Raw genomic sequence first — 14,525 nt, 5'->3', positions numbered from 1 at the left:
GCCATAGTGAGATAAAGTAAGTCACATTAGGTTCTTAAACACCATTTGATTACAGGCCCAAAGTTCTATTACCGCGGAAAAGATTGCCTCAGTTTGCGTCCGAATCCATTTCAGTGCAACACAAGCAGGGCAGAAGTTATGGGACGAGATGAGAAGAAGGTATTACATTACTCCAACTACTTATCTTGAATTTGTACAGGTGAGAACTTATAATCTAAATATTAAAAAAACACCGTTTACATATAGCTATGAATCAGTAAATGACTGAATGTAAATTATTTATCCTCGCATGGGGGACAATGATAGTCGTTATTATTTGATGTTCTGTTTTTATATAATGTAGTTTTTCTTCTTCTAAAAAGTTGTAAGAATTGTTAAAAAGTGTCACGGCAAAGTAGTTATCACATCTTCATTTAAACCAGAGTATATTGGATTTGAGGCTTCATGTTGCTACCATTGTGGTTTGTGTCAAATCTGCATAATTAAGTTACATTTATTCACTAAGATTTCAATTGTGTTTCAGTTGTTCACGAAAATGCTTGCAAAGAACAAACAAGATTTTCATCGTAGTTTGCGACGCTTACATACCGGTCTTAGAAAACTTGCAGAAGCAAAATCAATGGTGAGCATAATGAGGGAAGAACTGATCGGTCTCGGCCCAAAGATTGAAGCAAAAGCGCAAGATACTGAGAGATTGATGGCCCAACTCAAGAAAGACACGCAAGCTGTTAATGAGGTTTCTATTTTACTGTTTTAATTTGAAAATTTCAAAAAACTTTTTTTTATACTGTCCAAAATAGTTTCTAATTTATCTCAAGATGCAACTTAAAAAAAATTAGCTGTAAATAAAAGAAAAACATTTAAAAACTTTTTGTAAAATTCTTACTTCTTTTTTTCAAGGAGACATATTTAAATATTTTTAAAGTTATTGTTTGAAAATTTATTTGTCCTTTATATACTCAGTATTATTTGTATTTAGTGTATTTTATATTTTATTGTTTCCACCCCAGGTTCGTGAGTTAGTCAGGCATGAAGAACTAACAATGCGAAACGAAACTCAACTTGTTCAAGATTTTGCCCAACAAGCCACTCTTGATCTACAAGCTGTACTTCCTGCTCTGCAGGTATTTATATTTGTCAGAATTTTTTTACAAACAAAAAATTGAATATTAATTTAATGATGCGCCATCAATGTTTTATACTGTGGCTTAAAAATTAAGGCTTCTGGGCGTAAATGTTTATGTATGGCATATAGTTCATTGTTTAGCCTAATTATTGCTAAGACCAATACGATTTATCCTAATTGTCAGTCGTACATAAAAAACAAAATAATTTAAAAAATAATCACCCACAAAGTAACATACATAATAACTTGAGGCCGATACAATATGTATGAAACAGCACACCTGTATTGTTGTTCCCCTTTTTTACTTAAAAATAAATAAGTTACATTCATTACTGATGCGTTCACATTTCCATAGGAAGCAGTACAAGCGCTCGACTCCTTGGATAAATCTGACATCGCTGAGTTGCGTGTTTACCAGAACCCTCCACAACTTGTGCTCACCGTAATGAACGCAGTGTGTGTTCTATTACAAACCAAAGCTGACTGGCATAATGCCAAACACCTCATGTCTGACCCTCTGTTCTTAAAGACACTCGTACAAATTGACAGAGACGCAATTCCTGACAAGACTTTCGCAAAAGTTCGGAAAATCACAAGAAACCCTGATTTTACTCCAGACAGAGTGGGAGAGGTAGATATGTCTTATACAATTGATTTTAAGAGTATTCTGTATCTATAATTATGTTTTTGCTATGTGAATTTAGTTTCACCTTTGTTATTGGAATCAAAGGGTTATACACACACGTTACCACATATATTTATTAAAAATTTCAAGTAAAAATTTTGCTAATTTTATATTCATCTATATTCCAGGTATCTTCTGCATGTAGAAGCATGTGCATGTGGGTGCTTGCTCTACAACATTATAATGATGTACAGAGGATGGTGGAACCTAAACAAAGAAGGGTGAGAGAAGCAAGGGAGGCATTACAAGTTGCACAGGAAAATCTTAAGCAAAAACAGGTTCGATTCATACGTTTTAAAATTGTATTTTGCCATTTTTTTTGTATTTTCTTATCCTTACAAGAGTTAGCATTCTGTTTTGTTCAAGGAGACTTTTAACAGACATTTCTTCAACCCAGTGATTACAAAAAGCTGTATGAAACAAGACATCCCCATGTTATAAGGACTGTCAATGTACTGTCATGCCAGGATAAAATAAATATCATCCATACAATAACTCATAAACTGTCTATTTCCCCCCAGGCAAGTTTAAAGAAGATAGAAGATCATCTTAACCAACTCAGTGCTAAATATGAGGACAGTGTTGTCCAGCAGGAGGGGCTAAAGAGGCGTCGAGTATTAACAGGGAAGAGATTGGAGAGAGCTGCTGTACTTATACATGCTTTGGCTGATGAAGAGGTATGATACAAATACATTGTCAACTGTTTATCATATTTATTATTAAAATAACTAAGATTATCATTTTAAAAAGTTTTTAAAAGGGGAAAGATTTTTTTAATATTGTGAGTTTTTTTTACATTGCGATTGCAATTTATATTTCACACTATAATCCCCGGCGCTGCGGCACAGTTGGTTAGTGTGCCCACCCCCGATAGCTTCCGGTTCAAGGCTTGTCGCTGCTGCTGTTGTGGGCGAGTGTGTCCTTTTTTTATATATAAATATAAAAGTTTTTATCAAAGAGTTGTTAAAAATAACCTTTTTTATTTCTTTATAAAAGTTTATTTATATCATAGGGTCGATGGAATGAATCTGTTGATATATTGAACAAGAAACTTGGTGGATTAATTGGTGATACAGTTGTATCTGCTGCTTCAGTTGCTTATCTTGGCCCCTTTATTAGATCATACAGACATGATCTGACTTCACAATGGGTTAATTCATGTAGCACAGCAGGCATTGTGACATCACAGAATTATGACATGATTCGTCTTATGGCAGATAATAATAAGGTAATTAAAAAATACCAAAACTATTTTGTTTGTTTTTAAAATTATTTTTAATTAAAAACATTAAATGTTTTGCTTAAGGCTTGGCAAGACCTATTTTCATTAGATATTTTTAGGGTTTTAATATTTTTAATTTACTTATCCAGGTACGAACATGGTATACACAAGACCTGCCACGTGATGTTCATTCCACAGAGAACGCTGTGATTATTGAAGCTGCACGAAGATGGCCACTTATAGTTGATCCACAAGGACAGGTAAATATACTTGTTCTGATAAAGGAACACATTTTCATTACACCAGTCGTGTCTTTACACAAAATTTTGCTTATGTTAGATGTTTCTTGGAAATAATTAAACATGAATGGCTTGTTGTTTGTCAGCTAAGTGTAGCGACCACGCTTCTTTCTCCCAACGAGATGTAATGTTTTAACTGTAAGCCTGTTTAACAACTATTGTTTTGTTGCTGTATCCTGTCTTTCTAATTTAAATATTTTTTCAATTTTTACTATCGTAATTGTTTGTGCAAACCATGCGGAAATTGTAGCCCAAAGTTGGCTCATTACTTAAAGACAACATAATGCATATAACTTTGTGTTCAGGCAACTAATTGGATTAAGAAAATGGAAAAGGAAAATTTGCGAGTAGTTTACGCTGGTGACTCAAATTACATGAAACTTGTTGAAAACGCGATTCGTGTTGGTGAAACACTGCTGTTATGCGATTTATCGGAAACACTGGACCCTGAGTTGAAACCGGTACTTCAAATGGAGCTTACACATAGGTAAGGTTACTACCATTGTGGATGTATGAGGCCTTGAGCAAGACAAGTAACTACAACTGCTCCAACCTAGTGGTCACTAATAAGTTGTCCAAATTGTCAGCCAAACTGAAATCACACCTACAAAGATTAATATGTGGTAACTCATAAGCGGGCACGAGTTGTATAAAACAGAACACCCTTGTTATAACAACTGTCTTGTCCCCCCATGTAAGAGTAAACCACCTTACATTCAATATTTAAATATACAATTTCTTCCCATATCCCACAGAGCTGGCCACGATTACATAACCATTGGTGGGACAGAAATAAGTTACAATGACAATTTTAAGTTATACATGGCAACCAGCAAAGCAAATCCACATTTCTTACCAGCTGTGTGTATTTCTGTAACTGTTGTGAACTTCACTATCACATTCGAGGGCTTACAGGTACAGTGTGCTTAATTATTTATTGGGTTTGGAGTTTTTATGATATTGCCTCAAATATTGAATTCCTAAATTAACCTGTGGGGGTTAAACCCCTTCCTCTGAGCAGAGGATACGGGTTCGAGGCTTGGCGCTGCTACTGTTATGGTGAAGAGGTATTTTGGTTAAAAACTTTATAGCCATTGGCCTAGTGGTCCCTTATAAGTTTTCTAAATTATCAAGCATACAAAAACAAGATACACAATGTTGTTTGTAACTAGTAAGCGGGCATAAGGTGTGTAAAACAGAAACTCATATTTTAATGGCTTTGTTACCCCACCATGCAAGAATAAAACAAGTTACATTATTTATACACAGGGACAATTATTATCAAGTGTTGTCACACATGAGAGGCCACAGTTGGAAGCCCAGCGTGGTGAGTTGTTGGGCAACATAGCAAGGGATATGCAACTACTACAAGAACTTGAAGACAAGGCACTCATGCTGCTTGAGGTATTTAATAATTTGTATCAGTTTTTTTACAAGAATTTTACAAGAAGTTTTTCATTTTTTTTTACAAAACAATTGGCTGCACGAGTAAAAGCTGTTTAGACTAATGCTAAAACATATGAGGTTACCCATGTTTTAAAAGTTGGGGTGATTTATCACTCTGGACACCCTTAATGTTACGCCTTTGACACTGAGATGGTTTTTCTTTCCTAATAGAATCAGGAAGGTCATATACTTGATGATGAAGATTTGATCGGGACGCTTAAACAAAGTAAACTCACTTCAGCTGAGGTCATGTCTCGTCTTAAATTATCCGAGGAAAATGAGCAAAGAACAGAAGCTGCTAGGGGGCGCTATATGCCAGTGGCCACTAGGGGAGCTGTGTTATATTTTGTTGTCGCTGACCTGGAAGTTTTGAACCCGATGTATCAATTCTCATTGCAGTGGTTTTCCGATAAGTTTATTCTATGCATAGGTAAGTATGTTGTATTGTTATATGTGTGTGTTGTATTCTTATATGTGTGTGTTGTACTCTTATATGTGTGTGTTGTATTCTTATATGTGCGTGTTGTACTCTTATATGTGCGTGTTGTACTCTTATATGTGTGTGTTGTATTCTTATATGTGTATGTTGTATTCTTATATGTGTGTGTTGTATTCTTATATGTGTGTGTTGTACTTTTATAGGTGTGTGTTGTGTAAATTTAAATATCATAGGTAGGCCTAAGTTGTTATGGCATAGTCTGTGAGAAAACCTGGAATTCAGGTAAATATTGAACCTCAAAACTTTTATCCTCTAGTTTACACCCACAATGGTAGCAGCATCAAGCCTCGAATCAAAATCCTCTGGGATAACTTCTCCCTAACCACTATGCCATGGTACCTTATGTACATAATATAGTTTTAACTCAATGTTAAACAGTTGAAGCTCGTAAAGAATGTGCATCAACATCCAGCAGTAGAGTTTCAAGTGGAAACATATCACAAGTAGAAGAGGAGGAAGATTTCTTTAAATTGTTGCACAAGATGGTTGACGTGCTAACTCAAGGTGTATACAAGGTAACGCCATACGTGTTGTAATGCTGTATACGAAGTAATGTAATACTAAATTGTGGATTAATGCTATACCATCCTTTAAAAAATGTTTTAAAAAAGTGTAGGACAGAAATTTGTTTTAGACCCAGTTAAAATACTTTCTTTAAAAAATACCATTTCTTACCAATATAAAAACTTTTTTTTTTTAAATCTTATAATTGTTATAATTATGAAAAGACAGGAAATCTCAAAACACTTATGTTTTTAACATTCTGTAAATGAAATATCAGTTTACAAATGTTTATTAATTCTATATTTCCCTTTTTTCTAGGTGGTCTCATACAGTTTGTTTGCCGAGCATAAGATTGTATTTTCATTCCTATTGGCTTGTGCAATCATGCGTAACAATGCTAAATATGGGGATAAATGGCGTGAGCTTGGTCAACTTACCGAACAACATTGGAATATATTTCTCCACACTAGGGCGCTAGCGAGCATGACAGATGATGAAATATTGGTATGTGGGTGAATGAATGTAAATTATTTACCTGCGCATGCACAGGAAAATGACCCACGTTATAACACAGGTGTTTTGTTTCATACACCTCGTGTATGAGCTTACGAGTCATTACGTATGTAACTTGTTTATTCTTGCTTGGCTGGAAACAACAGTCATTATAACACGTGTGTTCTGTTTTATACACCTCGTGTCGAATTAAACCTATCTTTAAATATTCAGTATCATGTATCATCATGTATTATATAAAAATTCGGATTATATTTCTACAGGATAAACATAATGGTTTGTCACCAATGGAGAGACTGGAAGCTGATGCTGGTTTAGGGGAAATCCCACTTACCCCATTTGAGTGGGTGACAGTCGATATGTGGCGGCAATGCCAATATATTTCGCTTAAAATTCCCTCGTTCTATTCTCTTTGCTCATCCATGATAAATGCTGAGTCACAATGGAAGATTTTCCAAAGTCATCCTGATCCGTATCAATTGATGGCGACTCGTGAAAAATTGGATGACAATGCAGTTTTCGATTGGACAAATCTGACAACATTTGGAAGGTTTCTATCACGTCATACTTTTTACATAACTTATCATCATTTTTTATCGAAAAATTAGGTGTGTATAACAGACTATGTTATAATCTATGTTATATAATCTATGTCCATCTATGTTATAATGACTGTGGTTGCCCTGGCATACAAGGATAAATAAGTTACATTTTCTTATCCCTGCTAGTGTTGTGGGTGTATGTGTCCTCGGGCAAGACACTTAACGCCAATTGCTCCAACCCAGTGGTCACTAATGGGTTGTCTAAATTATCAGCCATACATACTGAAAAAGAAAAACCAAAAAAATAAATAATCTCCCACAAAGTAACATTCGTGATAACGAATTCTTTCAGATTGGTTCTTATTAAAGTTTTGCGACCTGATTGTCTTCTTCCGTCTGTGCGTGCGCTGGTGCTTGAAGAGATGGGTGAAACGTTCGTTGTTAGCGAAAGTCTTGACCTCGCAGAGATTTACAAACAATCCGAATCAACTATACCACTTATATTTGTTCTTTCGCCAGGTGATGAAATGTTTTGAAACAAATGGCATTTTAAGAATTTATTGTTATTAATTTTCAAATATAATATGTTAACGTTGTAATTAATAGAAACAAAGCATATTTATTCTGTTACTTCTGCTACCTGGCTTAATTTGAATGAATCTTAAAAAAACGTTTTCCATGTTTTTTCTGCAACTAGGCAAGATTTTAAAAACGTTTTTATATGAGATGTGCCACTCAAGATTCATTCATATTAGGCCGGGTAGCAGAAGTAACAAAATACATATGCTTTGTTCTTATTAATAACAATGTTTACATATTATGAGTAAAAAATAATACCAATTACTCTGCCACAGTGCCATTTATACTGGACACAAAGGTAAACGCTCTCTATTTTAACCACATACTCTGTTAACATATTCCAGGCACTGACCCATCCGCCCAGTTATTAAGATATGCAAAAGAAACCCGTGGTTCCGTACTACATGTGGATATGGTTTCATTGGGCAGAGGGCAAGGACCTAAAGCAGAAGATCTGATTCATAAAGCTCAAATATTAAAAGGGAGATGGGTTTTCCTGCAGAACTGTCACCTCGCTGCATCATTTATGCCAAGATTACAGGTTAATGTCAATAGTTTCTCAAAACAGCAGGGCTTCTAAAACTGCGCGTCATAAACTTACAAAGTACTGCATACATATATTATACTAATAACCTGGGGAGGTTGTGAAAAATTAGGAGATTAAAAGGGAATGCGAGCAAAAAAGTTTGGGAATCACTAATTTACATGATATTTAACTGTTCATATGTAAGGTTAAAAAAGGCCCTTTATCCTTATGTGCTGTGACAAAAGTTACAGATTTAATCCAATAATTTCTTATTTTTTAACAATATTTGCTTGACCAGTTTTTTTATATACCATCCAAAAATACTTCTTAAACACAGGGATAAATATTATGTGATATTGCAGGCAATTGTTGAAGACCTCAATTCAAGGGCATCAGAAGTTGATTCAGAGTTTCGATTATGGTTGAGTTCAAAACCAGATCCTTGTTTTCCTGTTCCTATACTTCAAAAGGGACTCAAGGTAAAAGAAACAGAATAACTGAATTTATATAAATATATATCTCCCATCTACCATCTCATATTTCCCAATTGAAGGATGAGATATTAAGAACTTTTTTTATTGAATGATTCAAACTAATTTTATTCTAGTAAAACCAAAAAGTAATATTCAAGAAGAAACAGATAAATTGCTCTAAACTAGTGGTCTCATGTTGTCTTAATTGTCAGTCATACATTCAACAAAAATCTCCCAAACACAAGTTACATTGCTTCATTCCTATGTGGTAAGCTGGCACGAGATGTATGAAACATAACATCTGTGTTATAACAACTACCATTAAGAGCAACAGATTTTTATTCAATGCCTTTAACAAATGTATTGGGCAGATGGCGGTTGAGCCACCCCGAGGGATCAAATCACATCTACAACTTGCGTTCGGAACCTCAGGGGTTAGCGATGTGACCCCTGACCTCTATAGTAACGGGTCACCGCACAAGGATTGGAACAAGTTGTTATTTGCGTTATGTTGTTTCAATGCTTTGGTTCATGAGAGGCAGAAATATGGAACTCTTGGATTCAACCTTTCATATGATTTTACTTCATCTGATCTTGAGGTAATGTGTCTTACAAAAAGTTACAAAACTTACTTCAAATCATATTTTGTGTGTCGTCTTGGTGTAGCAAACATACATTTTTCTAATTAAATATAAATATCTTTCTAATGTAAGTGTGTTTTAACAATTGTTGTATTTCATTTTTAACGTCCAAATTCAAGACCAACTTTACCTGGAATATACCATGGTATGATTATCACGTATGAAAGTATTACTTTTGTGTTATGTAGAACTAAAGTCCAGTGATTTCTAATTTCCATATTTATCAAAGGTTTCCATTTTAATGTTGCAACAACTTCTTGGAGATTCACCCGATGTTCCATGGTCAGCATTGAGACATCTAACTGGTCAGTTCCTTGATAATTTAAATCAATGAAATACTAACAATTCTAGATTGGCCGGGCACTGATAGTCATTATAACTTCTAAGACGGGTTTTCTGTTAATTGTTACGCTTACGGGTTACCTCATTTGTAAATTTGTGGGTGATAAATTTTATTTGAATTTTCATGTATGTCTGACAATTCAAACAATTCATAACGGACCACTGGATTGGAGCAGTTGCAGTTAAGTGTCTTGCCCACGTACACATAGGCACACATACAATAGTAGCAGCATCAAGCCTGAAACCAATATCTTCTTGACACTCTAATCACTGTGTAACTACATCCGACAAAGTTTGACCTACAGTAACCTTTGAACTTTCACCCCAGGTGAGGTCATATACGGTGGTCGTGTCACTGACCACTGGGATCGACGATGTCTTGTTTCCATGTTAACAAAGTTTTATTGTGATGCAACAATCATAGAAGGTCATACATATTCTAGAGATGGAATATACAAACCACCAGATCATAATGCAACTTTCAATCAGGTGAGAAAGTTTTTATACTTGATAAAGCTAAAATATATGTAAACAGTGTTGTTTATACCAGTCTAAGATGTAATATAGGTCAAGAAAAAGTAAAACTGTAAGAACTAAAGCACATATATGAGAATTTGCATATATAGTTAAGAAATCTCTTTAAAAACAATAGCGAAGGTCCTTTTATTTAACAAACCAAGAGAAGGGAATCAACAACAAAACAACAGTTGTTAAAACACGCGATAAAAAGTGTGGTAAAGAATGTCAGTTAAAATACATGGCTGTTTCACCCAATAAATACAATATATCGTTAAACAGATACGAAGCTATGTTCTTGGTCTTCCAATATCTGACCCCCCTGATGTATTTGGAATGCATGATAATGCTGAGAAAGCATTCATGGAATCAGAAGCTACAAAACTTATTGATATTGTTATTGATGTTCAACCAAAACTTGCTACAGCAAGTGTATTAGAGTAAGTTAAGATAGAATGTAAAATCGTATAACTTAATCTAGCACCAAGAAACAGTGGTTAGCTGCCACTCGCTTATAGGTTTTGGATTGTAGCAATTGACGCTACGTGTCTTGCCCAAAGACACACATGTATCCATAACATGTATCCATAACTAACAGTAGCAGCAACCAGTCTTGAACCATTAATATATGGGTTGGAGTGCGAATGCGCCAAACTCTTATATGAGCCGCTGATGGTTTAAACTCTAAATTGTCGGCCATGCATTTAAAATAAAGGGAAAACCCAGTAATATACGTGTTAATTAATTATTTCGACCAATCACAGTTCAGGATACACCGACACCCAAGTTGTCATGGAAATAACAAAAGACATGCTTCATCGATTACCATCAGCAGTGGAGCATGACGACTCGTTAAGTGAAGCAGAACGTGAAGAAGAACTCACACTTGCCAAAGTTTTAACGAGCAACGTTTGGTCCAACCTTTTCAGCAAGCAAGGAAAAGGTGAAAATATAAAATGTTTTGCTTATTTTATTGATGCGGGTGAGATCATTCTCGAATACCTGGGATTGAGACCACAGTTGTCCCATTTCCCCAACACCAAGGTCACTTTGTACGTCATTCATGTAAATGACCGCCTCTCCGTCCTTCACCCCATTGACAACACTGAAATACTGAGTAGCGAAAAAATGACATGGACTTAATTTTCCATTGAACTAACTGTATATCTATATAAATAAATAAATGATTCAATAAATGTAACTTAGGTTAGAGGAAGACGCACTAATCGTTTTGCCACAGCACAGTAAAAGTATTTCATTATTTATAGATGAAGACAATCTTCCTCTACTTCAGTCTGCATTACTTACTGTAGCAAGGCAAGAAATTGATCGTTTTAATCGACTTCTGCGAACAATTAACGTGAGCCTACGTGCGCTTAGTCGAGCTTTATCAGGGGAGATAGTCATGTCTGATTCACTGGAACAAACTTTCAACGCTTTGCTCTTGCAGAGGGTATGTTAATGTTTGTAACTAATGCATGGGGTGTAGGTGTATAAGTTTGTGATTTTTAGTAATACATTTATCGTTTAGAATTTATTCAAAAAATTGATCTGACCATTTTTTTGATAAAATTAGACAGAAATCACTGGATACAAATATTACTGGCAATTTCAGTTAGAGATGGTGCTTGCATTGTATCATAAAGAAGCAATAAACACTAAATGCTATCTTTTAATGGAAAAGTAGTAAAAACACTTATTAAACTCAGTTACAAACTTTATAAAGGCCTAATTTTATCTCTAGTAAGAGGTTATGGCTTAAACAAATACATCATTGTGTAACTGATTCTCCTAGGTACCTGAGTCTTGGCAAGCAGTGTCATATGAATCATGCAAGCTGCTTGGATCCTGGTTGGAGGATCTTCTACAAAGAATTGAATTCTTTTCAAACTGGTCAAGTCTAGTTGTCAGTGCTGTCCAAGAAAAGGTAGATTAATTGTTACAGGTTTAATTTTATGTGAAAGGTAACAAGGCGTGCTTTGTATTTTTGTCCTGGCTGAAAATATTGACAACCCATAGTGACCACTGGGTTGGAGCAATTACACCCAAGGACATATATACCCGCAATGCTGACAGGTGGCAGCAGTAAACCTTGAACCTGGAGTATTTGGCCAAGTCTGGCCCAAATGAACCCCGTATTTTCTGATTTAGTGATCTAACCACTGTAGTAGAGCATAAGATATATATAGTGACACCATTTACCAACAAACCTTTCACAGATTGGAATAAATGTCTCAAAAGATCGTAAGAAACAAGATAGTTCAATTTTAGCAGCAGTTAAGAAGCAAGAAGAGCCAACAAGCTACTGGATATCTGCATTCTTCTTTCCACAAGGTTCGAATGAATGAATGTAACTTATTTATCCTCACATAGCAGGGCAATTACAGTCTGTATAATTGGTGAAGTTATATATATATATATTATATGAAACATAAACCTGTACATAATTTTTTGTATAAAAAGCATCAGATTCTCATTTAATTATATCACTACAGGGTTTCTAACTGCTGTGTTGCAAAACTATGCACGTAAACATAAGTTACCGGTGGATTCTCTTTCGTTTAATTTCCAAGTACAGGATACTGAAGAACATGAAGATCTAATTGACATAAATAAGAAACTGCAGGTAAAATAATTTTAAACAACTTTTGTTTAATTTTGTGCACCAAATATTTTTTCTCACTATATTCTGACTTTTCATTTCAAATATTTTACAATCTATGCTACTGTATTCGAAGAGACAAATAAAAGTTATTGTTATGTAATTATTGGTTTAACTTTAAAATGGTTGTATTTAAATCAAGGTAAGAGAAGTTGCGTTCCGTACAACCGATTCTCCTCTTTCTGACGGAGTTCGAGTGTTTGGTCTCTTCATGGACAGTGGAAGATGGGACGTGGAGGAGAAGAAGATACAAGAATCTTTCTCCAACATCAGATACTTCAGGATGCCTGAGATTGTGTTTACTCCAGTTCAGGTAAATGAATGAATGAATGTAACTTGCTCATCCTTGCATGGCTGGAAATCGACAGTCGTTATAACACGGTTGTTCTGTTTCAAACACCTTGAGCTGGCTTATGAGTTTCCATGGATGTAATTTTGTGGGTAATTGTTATTTTTCTGTTCATTATCATATGTATGACTTTCTGTTCTGTTCATTATCATATGACAAACTAGTAACTAGTAACTACTGGGCTGGAGCCGTTAGGTATGAAGGACACACACGCCCACAATGGTAGCAGCGACAAGCCCTAACTGGATCTCCAATTTTTTGTTTTCCTTTAAAATCACTAAAACAAAAACGCCATAAGATCACTTTCTCATTTATAAAACATACACCAAACATACACCACGCAATACCATATAAGACTTTAATTAACATCTATATTTTATATTTAGCATCCAGAGAATTCTTCTTCAAAATTAATGTATTCATGCCCTTTGTACCGCACGTCAAAACGAGCTGGTTCATTGTCTTCAACGGGACATTCCACTAATTTTGTTACGGCTGTAGATCTACCGTCTGATAAACCATCAGACCACTGGACACTTAGAGGAACAGCTTTACTGTGCCAACTAGACCAGTAGTGTTAAGTATTTTATGACCTTACCTTTAAAGGTTAGATGTATCGATTTTTTAAACTATTTTTTGTATGATTTTTTGGGGGTATTTAGTTTAGTTCATTTTTATTTGAAGACACTTTAATTTTGTTCCTTCTGTTGCATTGCACTGTAATTTACCTATATAGAATTTTCAGTGTTTTTAAGTTTTAGAGCTTCTAGAGCTGTACGCTGTGTTACCTTCGTTAATTTTTTGTTATGTATTTTATACTGTGAACACATATATATTACGTTTTCAAAACCAAGAGATTTATATTAGGTTCCTATTATCAGACAGACAGACTTATCAGGCGTATCTCTGCACTCGTTCTTCACCCGTTTGGGACAGTGGTTCCCAAACGGGAGAAAGAAACTTTTCAATTTGCAAGGAGAATTTGATTTTAGTGTAAACCATTACTACGCGGTAAAACAACAGTTGTTAAAACTGGGAACTACTGGTTTAGGAAATAGGCTGAGTTAGTTTAAAATTAATTCGCCTGGTAAAGTTCAGTGTAGGCTATTTTATCTGCCCGGCGCCGTAGCACAATTGGTTGGTGCGCCTGCTTCTAACCATTGGTTATGGATTCAAGACTGCTAATTTAGTTTCACTGAATTATATCATTTCTTTTTTTTAACAAAATAAAAATGTTCGTATGAAGCACGTTTAAATTCCAAGAGTACTACGTCACGGAGGATATACGTCACACTCGTGAAACGTCACAAAGTAAATATGTAACCTGGCACCGTTACAAAAGTGATATCTCTGGGTTTCGTTTTGATGCTCCGTAGTATAGTAGTAAACACACTAGTGTACCGCTGGTAAATACGGTATTACTCGTCTTCTAATTTGTGAATAATGGTATGGGCAATGATAAATCATAGGGATTATGCAGCTAGACCGCAAAATCTTTGTCAGCCTTTTATTTAAATCTGTATCAGTTTTTACCGTCTCGGGCTTTGAGCAGTTTAAAACGGTACTGGTTATCATTGGCACTCAAGCTCTGTGAGTTACAG

General features: G+C 35.2%; 1 protein-coding gene and 1 long non-coding RNA gene across 3 annotated transcripts in view; one reads left to right on the top strand and one right to left on the bottom strand.

Moving 5' to 3' along the window:
* The window catches only part of LOC149725242 (dynein axonemal heavy chain 6-like), a 48,282-nt gene extending 34,783 nt beyond the window's left edge, over window positions 1-13,499 (top strand). For both annotated transcript variants that reach the window (XM_089892325.1, XM_089892324.1), the window contains 29 exons: window positions 56-199; window positions 524-736; window positions 1,011-1,124; window positions 1,482-1,757; window positions 1,940-2,089; window positions 2,333-2,488; window positions 2,824-3,039; window positions 3,183-3,293; window positions 3,638-3,819; window positions 4,088-4,247; window positions 4,602-4,736; window positions 4,950-5,208; window positions 5,656-5,792; window positions 6,100-6,285; window positions 6,558-6,844; window positions 7,189-7,355; window positions 7,760-7,956; window positions 8,304-8,420; window positions 8,786-9,013; window positions 9,285-9,360; window positions 9,726-9,886; window positions 10,196-10,353; window positions 10,678-10,856; window positions 11,182-11,366; window positions 11,709-11,840; window positions 12,133-12,247; window positions 12,409-12,539; window positions 12,718-12,888; window positions 13,311-13,499. In XM_089892325.1, coding sequence (XP_089748451.1) covers window positions 56-199; window positions 524-736; window positions 1,011-1,124; window positions 1,482-1,757; window positions 1,940-2,089; window positions 2,333-2,488; window positions 2,824-3,039; window positions 3,183-3,293; window positions 3,638-3,819; window positions 4,088-4,247; window positions 4,602-4,736; window positions 4,950-5,208; window positions 5,656-5,792; window positions 6,100-6,285; window positions 6,558-6,844; window positions 7,189-7,355; window positions 7,760-7,956; window positions 8,304-8,420; window positions 8,786-9,013; window positions 9,285-9,360; window positions 9,726-9,886; window positions 10,196-10,353; window positions 10,678-10,856; window positions 11,182-11,366; window positions 11,709-11,840; window positions 12,133-12,247; window positions 12,409-12,539; window positions 12,718-12,888; window positions 13,311-13,499 — 4,932 coding nt within the window. The remainder of the gene's footprint in view (window positions 1-55; window positions 200-523; window positions 737-1,010; window positions 1,125-1,481; window positions 1,758-1,939; window positions 2,090-2,332; window positions 2,489-2,823; window positions 3,040-3,182; window positions 3,294-3,637; window positions 3,820-4,087; window positions 4,248-4,601; window positions 4,737-4,949; window positions 5,209-5,655; window positions 5,793-6,099; window positions 6,286-6,557; window positions 6,845-7,188; window positions 7,356-7,759; window positions 7,957-8,303; window positions 8,421-8,785; window positions 9,014-9,284; window positions 9,361-9,725; window positions 9,887-10,195; window positions 10,354-10,677; window positions 10,857-11,181; window positions 11,367-11,708; window positions 11,841-12,132; window positions 12,248-12,408; window positions 12,540-12,717; window positions 12,889-13,310) is intronic.
* LOC149725243 (uncharacterized) lies at window positions 9,777-12,598 on the bottom strand. Its single transcript, XR_016386492.1, has 4 exons — window positions 12,457-12,598; window positions 12,124-12,301; window positions 11,713-11,826; window positions 9,777-11,026 (listed from the first exon to the last, which is right to left on the bottom strand). It is a non-coding gene; the product is annotated as an uncharacterized LOC149725243 (long non-coding RNA).
* Window positions 13,500-14,525: the final 1,026 nt, after the last annotated feature.

Source organism: Ciona robusta, chromosome 14 (genome assembly GCF_009617815.1).
Source record: "Ciona robusta chromosome 14, ASM961781v2".
NCBI classification, from domain to species: Eukaryota; Metazoa; Chordata; class Ascidiacea; order Phlebobranchia; family Cionidae; genus Ciona; species Ciona robusta.
The sequence above is the reverse complement of the archived record's forward strand: the minus strand, read 5'-3'. Positions and strand labels throughout refer to the sequence as shown.